Source organism: Syngnathus acus, chromosome 2 (genome assembly GCF_901709675.1).
Source record: "Syngnathus acus chromosome 2, fSynAcu1.2, whole genome shotgun sequence".
In the NCBI taxonomy this organism is placed as follows: domain Eukaryota; kingdom Metazoa; phylum Chordata; class Actinopteri; order Syngnathiformes; family Syngnathidae; genus Syngnathus; species Syngnathus acus.
In genome coordinates this window covers 8,889,275-8,912,864 of record NC_051088.1, presented here as the reverse complement: position 1 = coordinate 8,912,864, position 23,590 = coordinate 8,889,275, and the positions used below count along the sequence as shown (strand labels likewise).

The window sequence follows — 23,590 nt, the reverse complement described above, 5'->3', positions numbered from 1 at the left end:
CGCACATGTGAGAGCGAGCACTTTGCTTTCTTTCACACTTATCACTTAACACACTGTTTTACACCCTTCTACAGTATGTCTCGTGTATTTACAAAATAGTACACTACTGTCTCAAAATACACAACTAAACACATCAAGTGGTGGCCAACCTCACTTCGTTCCATTCTCAGATTTGTCTTCTCACTTTCTTCCACTTCTCATGACTTCCTTTTTTTTTAAGAGTGATCCTTCTTTCAGTGAAAACTGTTTGAAATTGCCAAAGCGGAGGTGTGCTGCACTGACAACTCGTGTGGTATCTTTATGCACGGGGACCAATCAATGTCCTTTTTCACATAAATATGTCAAACTGCCAATTTCATGAACTATAAGTCCTAAGCCATTAAGAGTCAAATTTATAGGAAATTGTCTGTTTTTTGATGCATGCATGGCTTTACTTTCTATCTATGAGAGTGATGCTTTGACTCAGTTGACTTTATGCAGAATTGGTGTAAAACGTCTGCCATCATGCGGATGCACTTTTTTGTACAAGCTGTCACACCGTATTCAGTATTTGTTCATTCGGAGATTACTGTTGGTGAGTTCTGTTTGGTTGCTCCAACTTACTTGACAACTGTGTCCATGTGGAAGAATGTGCAAATGTGACACTTTCGAGCTTCAAGCCGGTTCCTCACAGCCTTAATGGTCAGGTTTATACGACTAAGTTTGTGTTTAAATAAGTTTGCGAAGGTTGCATTTTAAGACTATACTCACTTAAAAGCAAACCATTTTTTAAATTTTTTATTTAGTGAGGTGTGCCCTCTTTCCGAGTCAAGTGCCTCTCCCGGCCGTTCTCTCTTTTCCGATGGCCCGGATGGCAGTGGACGCAAGGACAGACTATAAATAAATGAATAAGGGCTAGGGTTAGTATAGGTTAGGCAGTATAAAATCTCATATACAGGGGGATGCAATAGTAGTTATGCACTAGTATCATGATGAACTTATTTTTTTATTTGTTTAAATTTGATTTCATTTGAAAGTATTGTTTTCTGTTTTCAAAACATGTTTATCTACTTTTCTATCCAAAGTATTTTATCCGTAATTTATTTTATTTATGTTAAATTATTCTGGTCTTACTTTTTTTACGTCATCAAATCTTTCCATTTGAGCAGCGTGTTTGCAGACTTTTTATATCCACTGGAAATCCTCTGTAAACCATTCCATTGTTCTGTCACCACCACGTTGCCGCCGATGCCACAGAGACAGCCGGGTTTACTGTGTAGATGTGTGTGTGACTCTGCATGCTGATGTTTGAATAAATGTATGCGTACATGGCCTGTTTGTGTATCTGCGTATTCAGTGAGTATTTTCTGAGGATTTGTTAGTTTACACAGACAGTAAAGACATGCAACAAGCAGCGGCCTCAACAAGTCTATTCAGTTACATGTGGGACGTAATCCTTTCCCTGCCATTTGGCGGTAGTTGGAAGTGTTTGTATTTCTGAATTTTGGGCATGTATACATATTTTGTGAATGGCCCGAACTGCTAGGGGAACAGTCTCAAATTAGACTCCCATGAAAACATGTGTAGTGGATGTATTAAATTAATACACTCTTCTTGAAACACAATTTATTGTAAGATGTAAGAAAAAAACCAGACTGTAGTAATTTTGTGGGAATTAATAAGCGTACGTTTAGGCTGGCTGACACAGGCATCTTGTATGTTTATGACTCCTGAAATAATCAGATGGCCAAAATCTTAAGGATATTTATGCCTGTCTAAATGTGCTTGTTTTGTTCAATGCACACACAATTAATGTTTTGTAGTCTTGGCAATACAAGTGCACAAGTATGTAATGTTTTCACAATTTGAAATGCCCACTGTCTACAGCTCATACGCTACACTGAGTGGAATCTCACTGCCAGTAATGTACAGTGTGTGAAATCCACTCATTGCGTAATGGTTTAGAGCCATTATTAACTAAAGATTGTCCAAATCTTCTCATTTCAGGCTCTTGAAATTATTAATTCTCTGAATTCTCTAGTCCTTCATGCAAGCAGACTGATTTTGCTTTTGTGTTTAATCAAAATAAGACTCTTGCAAACATCTGCTTTTGCTTTATAAAACAATGAGCAGCAATGTTTCTTATGTGATATTGCTTAACTGTTGTTCAGTTGTTTTGTCATCACTAAATATTACCAAAAATGCAGGCAGAAATTGTTGGGGAATAAACAGTAACCTGCGAAACAATGTATTTTTTTTTTAATACACTCTAATGCAAATCAAATTCTATCAGATTATTCAATTAATCAATGGAATGATCAATTTTAAAATTATTCCATAATGACAGCCCTACTGAATACTATACATTTCGGCCAAAACTTCTAAATGTTGGCAAGAAAAATGAAGGAACAAATTTACATCAATCATATAAGCACGCAGCCAAATCAAAAAAGGAACTGCTTCACCTGAAGAAAATAAATGTCCCATCCAGAGCTCTGACCTAAATCCAAATTATAATCTGTAGGATGACCAATCTGTAAATTGTCTACCTAACCTAGTGGGGTGCCTTCGCAGTCAGAAATACTTTGATCACTTTTACAATGCATACGTGTGATGCAAAGCTTCAACTTAAACTCAAGTTGATGCCAACATAACTCACAGGACCCATCCCTCATTCCATGTGTTTATGGCCCCACAGTTGAAACTGTCGCTTGGAGACCAATTCTGTTTTCGTATGTGGTGACCCGAACCACTTGTTTAAAAAAAAAAAAAAAAAGTATTCATGTTTAACAGATGTGGATGTGATGGCTTCAGCAGAGATTTACAAATACTATCACCACAGTTTCCTGTAACTTTTGATTATGTGTTTGTATTCAAATGGTGAAAGTTTGGCCTGCGAAGGTTGTCGTGTGGTTCTTTGTTAGATGTTTTTGTTCTCTTGTTTTTTTGTTCTTGGTCTTCATCTGAACCATATAATTATCAAATCCGAGTGGAAAACAAACAACAACATAAAATAGATTCGTTTTAAGAAGGTGACCAAGCCTTTGAGATCAGAAATTAGTCGGCTCGCCACAAATAACTCAAAATACGAAAATCTTTATGGTTTCCCTAATATTTTCCCAATTTTTGATTTTGCCATATCGTCAGTAGGACAGCAGAATTAAATAATTTGTATTGTTATGATTACATTGTGTTCATAGTTTTCCCCAAAATATTGTTCACATACCAGTATTTCTTTATCTGTTTTACCATATTATATAATGCATTCCCTACATTTGTTTTGCATATCTCAACGTACAGTCCTTTTTTGTTCATTATATTTTGAAATGGACAGCACAAATTACACATAGAAAACTGGTGGATGAAGCATGGAGTGGCACAAAGCAGAGATTATCAAGCGGTAAGCGGGCATCACTGCAGGGGGGTCGTACGCACGCACGCACACACACACATACTGCAAATTGTTGGAGGGCTGAATTTTCTTCAGAAATAATCCAATTGAAATCCCTTCCTTCCAATTATTTCAATTATGATTTATTTTTCTAAAGGTCTTCGTTTCATGTATTTTCAGCAAACAGAAGTAATGAATGAATCTTTTTATTTTTTTAATGAACAGTAAATGAACTGTTGAATGAATTTGTTTTTATATTTTAGTCAGCCGAGGCGTAGTTTCTCCGAACCTAAGGCTGAGCTTGTTTGTGCACATTATGTCGTTGGTCACGTTGGGTGTTTTTGTGTTCAGGATGTTCTGTATCTGGTAACTCGACTAGTGAGCGCGAGAGAGAGTGAATGATGGAGGAATAGAGCAAGATGAGTCATTTTTTCTGTTAGACACTGTTGTTTTCCACTAAGCCTGTTATTTTCTCTCTTATATAGAGATGCCAGGTAGTGGGTAGGGAAAAATGATTCCTTTTTTTTGGTTTGTTTTGAACATTCAGTCTAATTTATCAACCTAATTCAGAAATTGTGGTTAAACTTGATGTAAGAAATCCTAATGAGACTGCTTTTCTTTTGTGAAGCCATATTTATGGTGAAATGACGTAAAGATTTAATGCGTATAAATCACACACTGAGAGGTTTTAAGTTGACAATAACTATTAAATACTCCCACATTTGGTTTCATACAATTTTGTAATTTTTAAGTGGGAAACTCACATCAACTTAAATCACACTCAAAAAAATGATACCAGAATACCCAGTGGTTTTCTCCTGAACGCAAAAAAACATCCTCTAATAAAAACTGAAATCTTACTTTGTTGTAATTTGCTGCAATAACATGTCAACAGAGAGCATGGCTTGTATCTCAACAAGCACACAGGGTTGTGCAACAGTTCCAAATAGGCAAGCAAGATTAAAACATCCTCATGTAAAATGTATTGTGGACCTTCTTTGTGGCTCAATGATGGAGTCTCCCACAAACCTCAGTTATGACAGAAGGTTGTTCAACAACCAGTTGACAAAAGTACATTACGTTTGCTTGTGTGTTTTTGGGAACACTGAATTCGCAAGTGAAGTCGTGAAGTGGTGATGTTTTGTTCTATGAACAGCATCTCGTGGATGCTTAAAAATTCTCAAAGGCAGTGAATTCATGAACTTAAAAAGGAACATGATTTTATTTTTACTTTGAACCCAGCTATCGTCTAGATGGGAAGTACAAATTGATTAAAAAAAAGAACTTTAAAAGGAACATGATTATATTTTTACTTTCAACCCAGCGACAGGCTAGATGGGAAATTTATTTAAAAAAACAAACAAAAAAACATCCCATTTCAGCCTTGCACAACCATGTAGAAGAGGAAATTCGCAAAATTCTGCCTATACAGATACAGCAGGGGACATTTTAGGGTTAGAAGTTTAATGATGCTGTCAGTTTTGGTGCCATAAGAGAATAGGGCGGCATTCGGTGGGTGGGGTCCTGTCTGGGTGTCACATTTTAAAGTTCGAAAAACTTGCATGCACACATGTACACACACTCAATTTTTAAGTAGGCTTGAATTTACTGTAGGGGGGCTTCAGCACCCACAAAACTGGGCTGGACACGGCTATGACAGATAGAATTTTGTTACTTGTTGAAGACAAGTAGACTTCAGCAAGAAACAAAGACATTTTTATTTGAAATTTTTATCCAAGTTGTTTTCTTCTACAGTTTTAGGTTGGGCTAAAACAAAGCTGAGCTATATTATGGACTATTTGAATACATGCTTGTAGAGCAAGTGTTTTGATAAATGGTCACATCATTCCTCAAGCTTTTATAGCCCTACTGGGAAGTGTTGTTTTTTTGTTCGACTGAGTGGAACTTTTATTTCCTCAGGTTCAGCTGACACTGCATCCTTTTCTGGCTATGCGCTCGTCGAGTGTTGTGTAGCTCCATGCTTCGTCCCACACCCTCACTGAAAATTCACTAAAAACTTGTTTTTGTTCTTGTTCCTTCTGCTTTGACGCCATGAGACCTGATCATCTAATGTGGGTCGATATTTTTACATTTAAATTATTGCCCTTACTTATCTCTATCAGACTCTCAAAAAAAGTTAATTTTTGTGTCAAGTCAAAGAGAAGAAATTTTGAAGGGATCACAGAGGAGGGATCCCCCTTCATGAATGACCAGATTGCAATGGATGCAGAGTTCACAACATGATGCAATGCTGTACAATGCCAGTTTTAAACCACAAGTGTCCTTTTAATGAGAAACTCCAGGGAAGTGGTCCACTTCAGGACCTGTGAAGGTTGCTCGATGCACAATCCAGACAACAGCCGCACTTGGCTTACAACAACTTAGCCCCCTCTCCAAGCAGGAGAGAGCAGAGGGGAGAAGTGGCAGTAGAACAAGCAAAAATACCTCTTAAGTTGAGGTTTCAACATTCTACACGGGTCGACCGAGTTTGCTTGCAAGCGACTGAGTGCCGATGTGCAAGTGACATGTTTTGATATCGGGACGGTAAGCATCGTTTGTATAGGTCACAGCAGAAAATGACTTCACCATGTCTCTAGTTATCGGAACGGCGTATGCCATACCACTGTGTGAATGTGTTGCAGAAATAGGCCTTGTTTATTGGGTTCTGTGTAAAAGCCAAGGGTGGATAAATGCCGTATGGGACGTCTGAATCCTGATGTGCCAATTTAGTGGAATTGCTCTGTAAACTGTGTCTGAGTTCTAATTCAATTTTAATTTATGTTGTAATTCAATTGTGAACCCCCCCCTTTTGCCATTCTGCTCTTTCACACGTTGTGGCTTTGTGTTGGATGTGTAGTTTGTTCTGAGTCGACTAACCTCTGTTTATCACGTTAATAATTCACCCACATGCTTCACCTTGTTGCCTCTTTGGCCCCATTCCATGTCAACACAAATGTAGCCACGGAGTAGTTTTCCTTTTGCGATAGGATATCTTGATAGCTTCAGATTGTAAAGAGGTGGACATTATTTGTGAGATTAGTAGGTTTGCCTTTATATGGAAAGGCTATCATTGATTGTCGTACTTTTTTTTAGTTAAGAACATTCACGTTTATGTCTATAGTTATAAATTCATTACACATGCTTCATGCGATTACTGTATTTTTCGGACTATAAGTCGCTTCAGAGTAAAAGTCTCACCAGCCATAAAATGCATAATATTCAAATAACTATGACATAAATAACATATAAATCGCTCCTGATTATAAGTCGCACCCCTGGCCAAAGTATGAGAAAAACTGTGACTTATAGTCTGTAAAATACGGTGCATTTATTATTTTCAATCGTTGTGCACACATAAACATTCCAGGTTTCCAATGTATTTGAAATGCACTTGTGATATTTGAGTCTTGGCTTTATAGCATTGACTGTCTAAAACAGGGGTGTCAAGATCCTTTCCTCGGGGGCCGAATCCCTACATGTTTTCCAAGTTTCCCTCGTTAAACACACCTGATTCAATTAATCAGGCTCCTGCTGAAAGTGAGGACGAACTGGTCATTTGAATCAGGTGTGTTTAACAAGGGAAACTTGGAAAACATGTAGGGATTCGGCCCCCGAGGAAAGGAGTTTGACACCCCTGGTCTAAAACATATTTCTACATTTTCTTCTAGAGAATTAACATTACATTCTGTAGGAAAAAGTTATATGTTAGGTATTTACTACATCAGAAACAATAATATTTAATACTTTTAATAGTGGAGCCACCCTCCTTCCTCCACATAACCCCTATTTAAATTAAAATCATGTGCATCTGAGCATAAAGAAGGAAATCACTTGGTTGCTCTTACACAGTCCTAGTTTAGAAGGTCAGAGGTGAATGTGGGTGCCTGGTGACATGTGAAAGCGACGTCCCCGTTTAGTTTCGGTTTGAGTCATCCATTATGTCATACATGCAACCAAATTTTGTATGCGGACAACTAACGATCTCATTTCGATCTCTTGAAAAAGGTTGTCATTTATCAGTTGCAATTTGTTGCACATCTTGATCGGCGCTTCTTCATCATATAGGACCTAAATGGAGGTAAATAATTAAAATTATGAGCATTAGACTACGTGTGATTGACAAAAGGTCAAACCTTTCACTGATCAGTTAATTTTTCTTCTGTATGAAATTGTTTTGAAATCAATTTCTGAAAGTTTTCATTTCACTCAATCACACTGATTTTTCAATGGTAGTGTTAGTATATTAAGGAGAATGGAGAGCTGGTCCCAACGGATGAAGGTAGCCCTTGGCTGACTCCATGTGCGTCATGTTGGACTATTAGGAATGATTCAACCTTGCCTCTACTGGTTGAAGCCAAACAGAGCTCTCTTTTTTCCCTAAATTGCTTAGTGAGATGATTAATCAATATCAGTTTGTTTCAGTTTATTTAATTTTTAATAGTCAGTGAAATGAGTGATTGGTATGCCCGTTTCTAATGTGGATTAAAATGTAGTACGATTGGGTGCTGTTTAATCCTTGGCATGTTCTGTATTCTTATTTTTTCTTTGCAGCGTTCTTGCTTTCTCATTTTGCTTATTCCCATGCTCTTCACTCCCAGTCAATTATCTTTCTTTTTCTGTTCTATCCTAACTTTCATTCTGTTTTTCCTCCTTACTTACAATTCTTTACAAACCTCAGTCACTAAGCCGCTCAGTCACTCACTTAGTCTGCCTGTTTGTTTTACTCCTATACTTGGTAAACAACGTCCGAATTGCCAAACTTAAACAGTCAAACTGAAACTATTTTCGAAAGCCGTTACACCGCTAGTGTATGTGTGTGTGTGTGTGTGTGTGGGTGCCAACTCGCCCAACGGCAAGCAAAGTGATCCCAGGAGTTGTAACGAAGCAGTGTGACTGACTGCTGACGGTGTATGTGAACAAACATGCCTGTAAATGTCAATTTATTGAGCTTGCAAAAAAATAAACGTCCACTGTATTTGTTGAACGATAAATCCATATAGTAATTATTGTGACAGATGTAATTTCAAGCATGCCATGCTACTTGAATTTGTAATTAAGCTCATTTGTGGCAAGTAATAGGTGCTGGCAATTTAGTAATAACGCTTTTAGCCAGTTAAAATTGAGGAAATGTGACCCTTTGTGTTGTGTCTTTGTGTACCATACCAATCATGAAGGGAAGAAAGAAGAGCAAAGAATTTTCAGACGATTTGAAACCCAAAATGGACAATCTATGGCTAAAGGTCTATCTGCAGACATCTGAATGTTCCTGTGTTTACTCTTCAAGTCCACAACCAGTGGGATTGTAGCTAACCTTCATGGACGATTTAAAACCCAAAATGGCCAATCTATGGCTAAACGTCCAGATATCTGAATGATCCTGTGTGTATTCATCAAGTCCACAACCAATGGCACTGTTGTCAACCTTCATGGACTCATAAGAAAGATTGATCAAAGATGCAATAAAGGATTGTTAAAAAATTGGGTAAAGAACCCCAATCCACTCTCAAACAAATTCAGATTCACTATGGCTATGATACAAGACCCAGGAGGACCCCACTGTTGCCACAAAAAACACAAAAACCATGCTGGAGATTGCCAACACCTACCAGGAGGAGCCAAAATCCATTCTGGGAGAATGTCCTGTGGATACGAGACCAATGAAAGCACATCACTGCACCGTGTATCGAAAATGAAACAAGGCCTTCAAAGGAAGGATTTGGCGCAAAGTACGGCCCAACGTCAGAAAGCTCTGTCTCCATCTGTGGTCATAGGTCTCAGTGCAGGACAATGACCTAAAGCACACTAAGAAATGGCTTAACACAAAGCGTTGGAGAGTTTTGAAGTGGCCATCAATGAGTCAAGCTCAGAAACCCAAAGGGGGTCACCGATGGAGACCTCTCAGAACAGCAGCTGGCAAGAGGCAGCCTTCAAATCCGACAGACCTGAAGCAGTTGGCAGAAGAACACTGCGCCAAAATACCAGCAGAGAAGTGTAAGAAACTTGTTGAAGGTTACAGGAAGCGATTCATTTCAGTTGCTTTTTCCAGCCAGTGTACTGCCAAATATTAAGTTAAACGTGTCAATAAATTTGCCCAGTCTGTTTTTGGAGTTCTGTGTAAATGTTCATATTTGCCTTTTTCTTTGTGGTTCCAATGCAAACAAAAGAAATATGTGAATACCAAAACATGTGTTTTTGCTACAAATTTGCGGGAAAAGTGGTGCATGATGTGACAAAAGCACAGGGGAGTGAATTTGGGATTTTTATTTTTGTCCTTACATCTTGAAGCAAAGTTCAGCAGATATGTTGATAAGAATAATAAGTTTGTAAGCGGTGGGATTCAGAGATTTTGTTTTTAAGCATTAGTGTAGCAGCGGGCTGTCAGTGAGGCCTTCTTGAAGGCAGCTGGTGGTAAAAGTAGGTCATGTTCCCCGTTGCGCTGCCTATAGAGCATTCCTCCCTATATGCCACGAATTCCATTTCCAATGTTGCCCTCCTATGCTGAGCTCCATGCAGTCATGTGCTTCTACAGCGACTGAGATTTAGAGAGAGACAGTCAAATGATGCCGCGATGGATACTTTACAGCCAACTGTCCCGATTTAAGAAGGTTGGTTTATTCAGCTACTCGACGGAGCATCTTAGTTAAGTACAAAACGTGCACATTTGTTTTATTTGTACACTTGTCTAGTGTACAAAGGTAATCAAACTTGTTGTAAACTCGATTATTAAATGATTCGGTCTAAAATACATGATCTCCTCTGTACCTTTTTAGGAAGGGAAATCTGATTTGCATTTTCCTTTTTAAAAGAATTTTTTGGGTATTCCCGAGACCATGCTAGTTGAGTCAATCTACACCGTCTTTGTTGGTTGCAATAAAGAAGTGCGCTTCATTTTTCCTCATTCGCAGACTAGACGTGGTCAATCAGGAACCAAATCAATACAGTCCTTCAGAATCATTGAAGATCAATCAACACAGTTTAGTCACTGTTTGAACATGTGACATTGACGTGACAAGAACAGTTGCGACAAATCCAAGAAATATGCAGTTTTCTATACGGATAAACAGTTTGTTGGGTAAAGTTCACTGGAAGTACAATGGAACAGAAAAGCATAAGTGTGCCTTCCAGGCCCATAAAAATATTTTTCATGTATATTATTGATAGACTTGGTTGGCTCCTTTCGGCTTTTTCCCCGAAGGGGTTGCCACAGCGAAACACACCCAGTTTTTTTTGTCCTGATGATTTGCATGAGAAGTGTTTGGCTCCATTTTTACACCGGATGCCCTTTCTGACGCAACCCTCTGCATTTATATGGTCTTGGGACCGGCACAGGGGAGACACTACACATGTGCCCTGTGGCTGCATATGGTTCCCTGACCGGGAATCGAACCCAGGCCGTGGCAGTGAAAGCCCCGCATCCTAACCACTGGACCATCAGGGATATTATTGATAGACTATATAATAATATATGAAATAATATCATATCGTAAATCCTTTTATATATTTTTTCAACCAATGAAGTACCAGGTAGTGAACAGTGATTGTTTATCCACAAGTTCACTTCTTCCCCCTCCTCAGCAGTGCCACCTTTGTCTTTGTCTAGGTTTGACATGCCTGAGTGGAAGTTCTGATGCATGTCAGCGGCATCCCACAGCCACGTGACTGCTGGGCACGCAAGTCCATAGCGTGAATCCCCCTCCTCTCTCATTTGCGCGTGTTCTCCACACGACTCCTCCCTCTCTCACAAACACAAATTATTTATGATGTTGTCGACCTTGTGCCAAGATGGTCTTTATCCGACCGCAAATGTACCAAACTCTTTTATGGATCTTACCATTTGACTTTTCTTTTGGTTTTTATGTCTATTCAAGTCTGAATTTCTACATTCAAACTCTGAAAACAAAGATTGTGGCAAATTGGTTCCTTGGTATTTTGCCTTGGCTTGTAAGCTGAACAACAAATAAGGTTTACCGTCCCAATTTCAACCGCAAATGCATATCCAGGCCTTATATTTTCTTCTTTAGATCCCTCCAAATCATCCTACGGCCGGGCAATTAATCAAAATATAACGGTGATTTCGGGCGGCTCGTTGGTGCACTGGTTAGCACGACTGTCTCACAGTTAGGAGGGTGCGGGTTCGATTCCACCTTGGGCCCTCCCTGTGTGGAGTTTGCATGTTCTTCCCGGGCCCGCGTGGGTTTTCTCCGGGGTCTCCGGTTTCCTCCCACATCCCAAAAACATGCTTGGTAGGCCGATTGAGCACTCCAAATTGTCCCTAGGTGTGAGTGCGAGTGCGAATGGTTGTTCGTCTCTGTGTGCTGGCTTCTCTGGATCTTAAAAACACTCAGTCAAAGAAAAAGAATGTGCCAATCAGTGGTGTGTGTATGTTCCTGATGCAGTGAAAGTACCTTGAATGCACCATGTTACCTACTCAGCAAGTGTGTGACTGCGATTCTGCCGTCCCTGAGTGTGCTTTAAGGGTTTAATGACACCCTTGCTGGAATTGACCACAAAACTGAACACATAACAAAAACAATTACACACATTTCATATCAAAATAGAAGACATGCTTCATTTTAAAAACATCACCAGTGCTAATGCTAAAGTTAATGTAAAATCTCATTGGCATGCGAACAAGAATTTGCCATTGAGTGATATTTAAGATAACGAATCGTATTTATTTTTTCCATAATCTCCCAGCCCTTCTGTCTTTATATTTCATATAGGTCATACAATCAGACATTTTGTACATTTCTTAGTATTAGATTTAAATTGAGCTTCCAGTTTTTCAAAAGGCATCATTTGGTTGTTTACTATACACCTTGTCTGTCCTGACTCATTCAAGCAATAGCAGGTTGTGAGACTGTCATTGCATGACGCTAAATATGCTAATCGCCCAACATCTGTGTTTTTATAAGAGGTGACAGCATAGGAGCATTTGACCAGGTACAGCCTTACAATTTGCCTAGAACATACTGCTGGTAGGAAACCAGTTGATTTTTAATCTTGCTTAGGTTGGTGGCATTTATAGCTCTCGCAGGAATATTCAAGCTTTTATCTTGTATTTGACTGCTCAGTTGTCAGCAGGATGAACAATAAGCAGCTCTGAAAATGTTCTCGTTTTTCACAGTGATGGAGCCCATGACGTTTACCACGTCGCTGGCGGGATCAGAAGAGTTTGATCGCAATGCCCCACGGATCTGTGGGGTTTGCGGGGACAAGGCCACTGGCTTCCACTTCAACGCCATGACCTGTGAGGGTTGCAAGGGCTTCTTCAGGTCAGTTAAGATGCCCATGTTATACCGACCACTTTGAATATATGAAAAAGGGATGGGCTAATTGTGTATTTATTGATTGTGTAATCATTGTCTTCAAGCAAATGAGAAGGAATAGAGTACTTGGGGAAAACAACCTCCCTAATTATGATTGAATCCTGTCAATTAATGTTTTAAATTATCACGTGAATAATTGTTTAGCAATTAAGTCTTGTGGTTTTCCTCATAATTGAGGAGGTAGAGATATTTTCTATAACGCCATTCCTGGCAAAAATACCAGCTAAAATATCTATATTTTTCCATCCTTTGTGAGTGTATAAATTGATCCAAAGTGTGCACATTTGGTTTGATTCGCTTGCCATTTCCAGTTATTTTTGTCATTGGACCAAAAGTTGCCGTAAAAAAAAAAAAAGTAATTGAAGTCAAAACCTGATTAGACTGTTTACTGCAGATGATACTCTTCAACTAATGCTCTCTCTGAAAACCTCTTATAACCAATGCATCTTTACCACTGTCCATAATTGCTTCTCTAAAATTGGTTCTTGGAAAAACTATAATGTACCTTTCAGCTACTCTTATCTGAATTCATTGCAAAAGAGGACTATAATAATGAACCAAGCTTGATTTCATTTATTCTTCTTTACCATTTTTTTAACAGATCTTGATGTTTTTCCTGCTTCTCTATTTAACATGTATGCCAGTTTCAGCTAAAAATATTCATCAATAGTTTTTTGTCTTCTCGTTCAGATATAGCCAATTTTTCATTTCGCGGTCTTATTTCCTTCTATTGTCATGGGTATGAAATGTGTTTCACTAATTCCATACGGTTCATTTACATTTCATACCAGTTTATTTCTGCTTGACCATTCAACCACAACAGGTAGTAAATGACTATTCATGAGTGTAACCAATCTCACGTATCAATCTGCTAGGCGCAGTATGAAGCGTAAGGCTGCCTTCACCTGCCCGTTCAGCGGAAGCTGCACCATCACCAAAGACAACCGACGTCACTGCCAGGCCTGCCGTCTCAAGCGCTGTGTTGACATTGGCATGATGAAAGAGTGTGAGCACATCTCTCTGATTTCTTGGCATGGTATTCTTTCAGACAGAGCATGTTCTTTCTTTAAGAACCTTAAAGAAAGTAATCCACATGAAGTACAGTACTCCCGGTCACCTCATGGTTGTGTTTGAATTGCCCTGTCTGTTGGGACGTTTTGGCTTCAAAGACTTACTGGTGTTGCTAGGGAATTAGTTGTCTTCCTGTCTGACGATGAATCAAATAATTAAAGACATTCAGAGGGAGCCATACAGCTACATTGATGGCATGCCTTTTTACCCCATATCTGGAGAATGTACTATTCTTCTTGCCGAGTTCAAAATGACTTTGTAAATTTAAGCCTATTTGCATTCTACCCTTTGAAGGCTTGCATTTTTGCACACATTGAAACTGTGAATAAGCTTTACACTTATCTTTTTCGTATCTTCATATTTATCATATTTCATCTTATTAAAGTCTTGGGACTGACCGGGCTAATGGCACCTCTGGGATTGTCTTTTGAGCTATGTCATGTGGAAATGTGTGCTGATCTGACAAAGGAGTTCTTGTATCCTTGAATTTTGAGGAAAGGAAAAATCATTGAGTCCTTGAAAACTCAACTTTAAATACAAATTGAAAGGACTAGTCCATCCATTATCCGAACCTGTCATGCTGACATAATGTTTTCAGCGTTGTGAATTTCTTTAGACTACAAAAAGGGAGATTGTCTAAAATGAGCTAACTCAGTAGTGGCTATTCATGGAGCTTACTAATTGTTATTTTTTCCTAGCCTAAAAGTGGCCCTCCCCTGAAGCTCTCCTGTTGAGACCAGCACATTACCACATTCAATTAGTCACTTTACAAATTGTAAATGTTTCTTTTGCCAAGTGCTTTGGCTTGCTCAAGTTGTTGGTTTGGTTTTTGTAAAGTAGCACCTAAACAATGTGGGCTCAATCATGGCAAAAGACCAACTGGCTCAAACATGTCCCTGGAATAGCCAAACACTGACCAAACTGTGCCTATTCACCAGTGCCACCAGGAGTGGTTTTCGTGTGTGCTGCTGGCATGAGAATGCAAGGGTGGTGGATTTGGACGGGCACTCAAAGCCTAATTAATGAGGACAGGGTCAAAGAGATGAAAACCAAACAAATATGTGGGCCAGATTATTTCAGAAGCCTTCTAAATGTTTTTGTTTTTGACATCCACGTCATGTGGTTGTGTAACGCCGCTTCTGTGGTTTCAGAGTCCAGAGTGCAACCATTCAAAAGCCACTTCACACAGACTTGTTTACAGAAAATGACCAGTATTTAGTAAAAATAGCACGATTTGCATCAAAAATAATTGTTGCCATGCTCAATCTTAGAAATTTATGTGTTTTAACTTCTTAAGAACAGCACTAAAGAAGCCTGAAGTTATTTGCCGCTTGCATGTTTAAAAAAAAAAAATGGTACAGACATACGGTATTTTTTGTGTAAAGTTTGCTCAGTTTACCCTGACAGTTTCATCTATCAACAGTCGAGCATTCTCAGAGTTGCTTCCTCGTGTGAGACGGTAGCAATCTCGCATGATTTTCATTAAATCACAAGTCAAATAAAAATGTAGCTCAAGGATAAAATTGTCTATCTGTCAATTCGGATAGTTTGTCTTTAGCTGACAGTCAGGCCACCTCGTTTCTATGCAAGCTGTACTCTGATGGCTCTGGGCCTTCCCCGTTTTGGCAGTCGCGGTCTTTCTGGCAGTCAGGCAGTCTGTCTACACAGTTGAGCGTTTCAGGGGTAATCGGCCACCATGGCAGAGAGTCAAAAGGATAATATGGGTAGAGGCATTCAGGGGTCAGTGCGTTTCTCCCTGAAGCGACTACGAGAGCCATCGAGCCAGTCTGGCTATTTTTACTTGTTTTCTACGGTACAGTAAGCACTAATGAGTGTAGGGTTTATGTGATTACCTTGTCAAACTATGAATATTTATCTTTTTGAATACAAAAACTATTAGGCTGAGCTGTTGACAGAGTGCCGAACAATTGTGAGTGTTTCTGAAGGCAGCGACTATTGCGTTCTCGACAGTCGCCAGACTTCTGTCATGTTTTGCAAACATTTGTGACCTTGAACGAACGCTGACGGACTCTAACGTGAATGCTACATTTGCTGCCTTCAAAAACATAACTGAGTGGGATAGGGGCTTGAGAGATGTAGTATGGGCCTAGCAAGAAACCTTAAAGCACACGTAATTGATCTACTTGGATTTGTATGCATACTTGCTTTCTGAGTAACTGTTCATAATCCAAAAGGTAACAAGGTCTTTTTATATAGGGTGTTTCATAAAGTACGCAGTTTTTAAAAATGCAATAAATCAGCCAAAATCGATGCAAAATTCAACATTTTTATTTAATTTCATTCAACATATACTTCAATTTAATAATGAAAAATGATATCGAGCATATGTCCAACCTCCACTTTCTCTGCAGGCAGTCATCCGATCGTTGAAATTCACAGGGCTCACATTCACACTGTCTTGCACTACCGCAATGTTTTGTTGCGTTCGAACATTACGGTTTCGACCGGGCGATTTTCTGGTTGCAACTGACCCAGATTCTTCGAATTTCTGTACCAACCTCGAAACTGTTGTTGCGGTCGGGGCATTGTCACGTCCAAAGATCGCGCGAAGTTTACGGACAGTCTCTGCGTAGCACTCCCCGTTTTTGTAATGAGTTTTCACAATAAGAATGCGTTGCTCGATACTGAACCGCTCCATGGCTACAAAATGGAAAAACGACAAATGGTCTTCTAATCGGAGTGATAATAGATAACGAAAATGATAGGAACAGTGCTGACAATCTTCAAACAAAAAAATCCCGCGCAATTAAAAAACTGCGTACTTTATGAAACACCCTTTATAACGATATATCGCTAGAAACATTATTCTACATTTATACAAGTATGATCACAGTTTTTATAGTTAGGATTAACAATAAAGTGTGTTAGAAGTGAAAAGGTAGACTTTATGTACTAAAACCATTGTGTGTGTTTATATTATACTTAACTGTAAAAACAGAAAAACTTCATTATTGATCTTAGAACAAAAGCGTGACGTACATTGTTGGCATTGAGCAGCGACAATACAGGAGAATGATGGCGTCCTTCCTACAAGTAAAAAAATCTCTTGCATTCCTGTCAGCAAATAGAAAGGCTTGATCGTGAGCCATCAGATGTTGACATTGGTTTAGGGAAAATACAGCTGTTCTTATGACAGAGATCAAAATTGTTTTCTCAAATTATTTTTTTCTCCCTACCTTTTTTTAAAGAGTTAAGATGTATTTTGTGCAGGGGAAAAAAAGGCAATGGTTTCTAGAAATGATCAAAAGCAGCCGGGTATTTTGTCCACCATTGTTTATATGAAGGCTGTGGTCAGAGGCCTGCAGGATTGTCTGCCTTCTCTTTCTGTTGTGTCGAATGCTCCAACAATAACTGTTTATTTAATTTCAGGTCAGTTTAAGCTCTGCAAATCGCATGGTAATGGCATCCAATAGCCCTTTTCCCAGCCAAGGGCCAACCTCCGCTCCCTACTCGTCTTGACAAAGCACGTTAGGAAAGATTAAAAGCAAATGTTAAAACACCTGATGGTTGAAAACAGCCATGTTTTATTTTTGTGTTCAGAGCAGTGGTGGTTATTTGGTCTCAGGCTGTTCACAGACTGCAACTATTATTAACCTTCCCGTTAGGCTTCTCTTGGAGTTAAAGATTTACCTTACCCTTGTGCATGTCGGACTGACTTCACTCAAATTTTGTTGTGAAAAATTAATCACTTCAACTAGTTACTTTACAATACAGAGTATTAGACGTCTTCTCAAAGTTTGACTTTTTTTGCATAGTTTGCCCACTTTAATGTTTAAGATCATCAACAAATGGTCATATCAGACAATAATAACTAAAGTAGATGTAGAATGCAGTTTTCAAATCATTTGGTTTATCAAGGGGAAAAACAAATTTGAAGAAAGCCGCTGCTGGCTTTCTGCGAAAAAGCACTCCCCGCCCAAACCAAATAACTGGTTTGGTCGAACCCAGCCGTTCAATAACTGGCTATTAGTCGTTGATGTCTCTGTGGAGATATTTTTGCTCACTCCTTAAATTCAGCAACAATGGTGGTTTTTTGAACATGAATAGCCTTTGTAAAGTCGTGCCACAGCATTTCAATCTGATTCACGTCGGGACTTTGACTCGGCCATTCCAAAGCTTCCATTTTGGTTGACTTGCTGGTATGTTTTGGATTGTTGTCCTGGTTGAGAAATGCTCATCTTGAGGTGGCAAACTGTTGGCCATACAGCCTCCATCTGGATTTTTGGCTAAAGACCAGAATCGCGTCAATTACAGTGAGTCAACACAGAACATCACACTAACACCACCATGATGTTCCAGTTCGGAAGTTCCACATCAGCGAGCTGTAACGAGACACACATTTTCCATAACGTTCAACATTATGTCCTGTCAGTCTATAGAATATTCTCCCAGGAATCCTGGGACTCATTTAGACATTTCTTGCAAAAGTAAGATGAGACTTTGTTCTGAGCTGCAGTGGTTTTCATTTTGGAACTGCAATTTTTGTCCAATCTCTTCCTTATTATTGAGTCATGATCACAAAACTTAACTGTTTTTGAACTTGTTCCATTTATGTGATCTCTTGATTGAAGAGATCTGGATATAATCAGAATTCTGTGTGGTCACACATGGACAAGTAGCTTTCAATATTTGTCCCCCCATGAATAAAATAAAATTAAAAACAGCAATTTATATTTGATTGGGCTATGTCCTCAAGGATGTTTCTAAATGTTGAAAAAATAACGATCTTGCCATTGAAAGATGTACAGAAATTTGCAACAGAACAAATAATATATTGGGACTTCATTTCTTTGAGTGCACCATCGCCACTCTATCAGGCACTCTTCTTTCATTTCAAAATGTTGCAATCTTAAATGAATGGTGAGAGTCGTGCATATGTTTCCAAAGTAATATGTCGACGTGTGACATACGGAAATGGCACGCAATGCTCGCAATTTCCCCAGAGAGCCCTTCATCTCGTCCAACCTAAAATAGTAACCATAAACACCGTTTAGACTATTCGACCATACACGCTGTGCCACTCTTCTCGTTGCATGAATAAGGCAAAAGGCACTTAAACATCAAACACCAGCAGTATGACCCATATAAAGAGACAGCAAACATGACACAGCTTCTTGGCAGAAATGTATGCTTCAAACAATGAAAACAAGCTCAACATCCAATCCAACCAATTCCCTGGTGTCTTCTCCAGTGTGTGTGGTTATATATTTTTGAAAAGAACAATCTAAAATATTAACATAGCTACATTCAATTAATTGCCAGTTAGTACATTTCCCCTTTGTAGTCTTATTAGCGCTTTCTCTCTTTGTAATTTTCTATAATTCAAAAAGTATTTTGATAATGATGTGAGTTCCACCTTTACTTTTTTTTTTCCCACCAAAAATGCTAAATTTTAATTTAGGGATTACAGCCATTTTAGTAGGTGAACAAATCAAGATCAGCAGGTTGGGCTTTCTAAAGAACGGTGATCAGTGGAAACTTGCGATTGGTGCACCACTACTGTATGCTATACATTAGTTAACAGTAGAGATGCAATAATTGGTCAGCAACTAATTCATTATGAAAACATCGACAAATATAATCAATTGTTTAGAGATTTCCATTGAGAATTTTTCATATCCTTGGAATTTCATCCTCTCAACAGTCAATTTCAAAATTTCATTCTTCCTTATTATTTTCCCTGCCTTGCAGTCATCCTCACCGATGAAGAAGTCCAGAGGAAGAAGGAAATGATATTGAAAAGGAAGGAGGAGGAGGCCGCAAAGGAAGCTTCAAGGCCTCGGCTCAACGAAGCGCAGGCCCAGATCATTTCGTCTTTGGTTGAGGCTCACCACAAGACTTATGATGCCTCCTATTCAGACTTCTCCCGCTTTAGGGTGAGGCCACTGCTGACTTTTATTCTGTTACTAAAGCCACCAAGTTGATGTCAGACATTACTAAATGAGCTACAGTATGTTTTTTTATTAACATATTACAAGTCCTATATTTAAAGAATTAAATTATGAGTTTTGTTTGGGAGGAGAACTCAGGGTAAGGGTGCAATCACAATATTTGTAAATAAATAAAAACATCACATCCATAGGAAGGCCCTCTTAGCTAGTCACATTGATAAATGCTCTTGATGAGGTCGAAGAATGTTGTGGTGAACAGAGAACGAGCATCTGGCCTACAAAGTCAGCATGAGTCACACTTGCATGAATCACTTTGAGAGAATGAAATCAGTAAATAGCTCTATTCTTGCATAGTCTTCAACCATCTACCTCCCAAGGTTGTTTTGCAATTTCACCTTTTTCCTCAACGATTTTCACCAATGTCTTTACCAAGGCTTCAGAATTTGCTGGTTTTTTATTCAGTTCTTGCTGGAAACTTCAATGAACAGAATTTCACTGTGTTTTGCTATGGGAAAACCGATGCAAAACGATCTGTACCTGCCGCTTTATTTTCAAAGCACTACTGCACTGCTTTACAGAAAAAAAATCTCCTGTGAGAGAGGTTTCACTACATGCGCTAACAGGGGAGATGGGAGGATTTTTTTTCTAATTTATCTGTTTGTGTATGTGCATCTGCATGTAGCCTCCAGTGCGTGAAGGTCCGGTAACACGCAGTGCCAGCAGAGCCGCCTCCCTTCACTCTCTGTCCGATGCGTCCTCCGACTCGTTCAATCACTCACCTGGTAAGTCCCTCCTTCAGAGAAGCACAGTTTTTTTACATTAATCTATGCTATTGGTCAATACATAGAGTTTAATTATAATAATAATAGTAGCGGTAGTAATAATAATAAGCGGGCGGCACGGTAACCGCAATCCTCGTGAGGATAAGCGATTCAAAAAATAGATGAATGATTGGATGGATGATAATATTATTTTATTTACAAGTTATTGACCTGTGTTAAACGTTGTAAATAGCTTGCTGCCCCTTGCAAAAATGCACCTGCTTTCAATCCATCTCAAGGGGCTGCCATTTTGCCTGTACTGCTACCTGCTGTCAGTTGAAATTGGCATAATTTTGCCCATGGGCTTAGTTTTGCGAACGTCATCGCTCACCTGTTTTTTGGGTTTGATCGCATGACAAACTGTGAGGAAAAAAACCCAGAGAAAGTACCTTTTTGCAACACTGTTTTTTGGTCTTCTGCTTCAAAACTCAAATTTTATAATACCGTAATCTTCGGACTATAAGTCGCGTTTTTTTTTCATAGTTTGGGTGGGGGTGCGACTTATACTCAGGAGCGATTTATATACATATATATGGTTTTTTTCACTTTTTTGGGCATTTTATGGCTGGTGCGACTTATACTCCGGTGCGACTTATAGTCCGAAAATTACGGTACTTAGAATTTGCCTCGTATATTTATTTTCCCCTGTCTTGTGTGAGGTGTCATATTTCATGTAAATTTTCGTATGCAGACCACTCAGTTCTAATTTGTGATTGTCCTTATTTAACCTTTAACTAGTTCTCTGCTGTTTCTCTAGTTACAATCGCCTTCTTTTAAGCATGTTCTTATTCTGCCTGGCCTCTTAATCTTGTCTTGTCTCGAGCAGAGTCGCTGGACACCAAGTTGAACTTAAGCAACCTGTTAATGATGTACCAAGATGGCGCAAGCAGTCCAGACTCTAGTGAGGAAGACACTAAGCTCTCCATGCTGCCTCATCTGGCTGACCTAGTCTCCTACAGCATCCAGAAGGTCATTGGGTTTGCCAAAATGATCCCAGGCTTCAGGTACGAATTGTTCAACCTGAATCCTTTTTCTGCACTGATGGTCACCATCCCCCCCCCAAAGAAGAATGCTACTTCTGTGCTACATATTATCGTGCTGTAAACCACGTGTATGTGTTGACGTCATATTATTCGAAATTACATCAGATTCCCCAAGCATGTTTCGAAGGCCGGCACACTCATTTGTTTGCTAGAAACACTACGATCACCGCTTACCAAACACATTTAGCTTGAGAGGTTTGTATTTTGTTTGGCAATGGAACCAAGTCAATTTCATACTCATGTTCATTCCTGCTGCTGGCCTTGTTGCAATGTGTCAAGGGTATATTAGTCAATTCATCATTATACCGCCAAAAGAAAGATGAAAAATAAAACAAATTACGTTTTTGTCATGTACAGTACTATGAAGACTGAACTAACTGTAATTAAGCCTAATTAATCAGCACGCCCGCGACCCCTGTGGGGACAAGCAGTATAGAGAATGGATGGATGGATGGATGGATGGATGGATGGATGGATGGATGGATGGATGGATGGATGGATGGATGGATGGATGGATGGATGGATGGATGGATGGATGGATGGATGGATGGATGGATGGATGGATGGATAATTGGCTTGGGCATGGCGTACACTACTTGGTTGCAACCAGCTGGGAAGCAGTTCATTCAGTTTCGTGTTAACTGGCGGTTCAAGGCCTGCTGCACATCGAGCGGTGGGACTGAACACACGTGACTTGTCATGCAGTCTGTCTGCAGGATGATGCAACTAGGCTTTAGGACTGGCAGAGCATTGGCAGTTTACACTGTCAATATGATGAGTAATATCTAAAGATTCAAATTTATATATGATATTTAAGAATCATGAAAGCCTTGAGTGAATTTGTCCCAAAACGGGATAGGGCAAGGAACAGGAAAACAGGCTTTAAATAAAAACAAAGTTGTGTTTTGCATGAAAGTGAGAATGATTTATTTTTGCCTTTCAGTTGTCCCAAAATCAAAATCGGCTGCCTTTTATTGCAGCCCCTGCTATGGATAAGATTTGTGATATGTTTGAGCCTCACTTGTTTTACAAACAATTAATTAAACACCAAAGTACACTTTCAGACTCAACTGAGGTTTATTTTGCTGACAAAAATACTCTAGGGGAGGGATGGAGAACTTGTGGTGCATGGACCAGAGGAATTCTATTAAATCTCAGAATAGTAGTAGTATGTCACAAAAGTCCAAACCATCCAACTACAAAATGCTGTAATTTATAGTATAAATGTGTTCAGTTGTAATTATGTTGTTTTGAATAATTTAGAAAACCCAAATGAATCCTCATAGGAAAATGGTAATTTCCCTGTTGTAGGGATGAGGTGAAATGGTCATTCATTCAGCACTTGGGAAAGCTGACTCATATTTCTGTTAGCGCTGCTGAAAACAATATTGACTTTACTTGAAGACATCAAAACATCAGCTGCTTTTCTCAGGGCGAGTTTGTAATTTGACTTGTGATGTCCTTTCTAATTTCCGAGAAGAAACTTGGAGGAGTTTTTCACAGATTTGATATGAATCCAATGTGGTTTGAATGGATAGTGCTGTTTGTATGCTCTGTGGGGAATCACATTTGGCATCTTAAGGCATGTCTGATTGTGATTTTTTTTTTTTCATACAGTGTAGATAGTAAAAGGTAAAATGACATAATGGATGATCAAAAGGGCAACATTTCATTCACTGCTTGATTTTGCAAATGGTTAAGCTTTGGCAGAAGTACAGTATGGTACTTACTGAGCATTTGACTACATATTTCAGAGACCTGACGGCAGAAGACCAGATTGCCCTGCTGAAGTCGAGTGCCATTGAGATTATCATGCTGCGCTCCAATCAGTCTTTCAGCCTGGAGGACATGTCCTGGAGCTGTGGAGGACCCGACTTCAAATACTGCATCAATGATGTCACAAAGGGTTGGTTTACATTAACTTGTCTACACCATTAATGGCATCATTGAAGTGCAAGTGGAGACATCATGCTTTGTGGCTCTGTCCTAATCAAAAGCTGTCTTTGCATTTGGCTTAAAATCAACTTTTATCATTCTTCCTATG

General features: G+C 39.2%; 1 protein-coding gene and 1 non-coding gene across 4 annotated transcripts in view; one reads left to right on the top strand and one right to left on the bottom strand.

The window, feature by feature from the left end:
* The window catches only part of LOC119119652 (vitamin D3 receptor A), a 64,009-nt gene that overhangs the window by 17,616 nt on the left and 22,803 nt on the right, over nt 1-23,590 (top strand). For all 3 annotated transcript variants that reach the window (XM_037246137.1, XM_037246136.1, XM_037246135.1), the window contains exons 3-8: nt 12,498-12,645; nt 13,575-13,705; nt 19,483-19,667; nt 20,365-20,464; nt 21,330-21,507; nt 23,301-23,452. In XM_037246137.1, coding sequence (XP_037102032.1) covers nt 12,500-12,645; nt 13,575-13,705; nt 19,483-19,667; nt 20,365-20,464; nt 21,330-21,507; nt 23,301-23,452 — 892 coding nt within the window. In that variant the 5' untranslated portion in view covers nt 12,498-12,499. The remainder of the gene's footprint in view (nt 1-12,497; nt 12,646-13,574; nt 13,706-19,482; nt 19,668-20,364; nt 20,465-21,329; nt 21,508-23,300; nt 23,453-23,590) is intronic.
* Nucleotides 10,737-10,808, bottom strand: trnae-uuc. The gene has a single exon. It is a non-coding gene; the product is annotated as a tRNA-Glu (tRNA).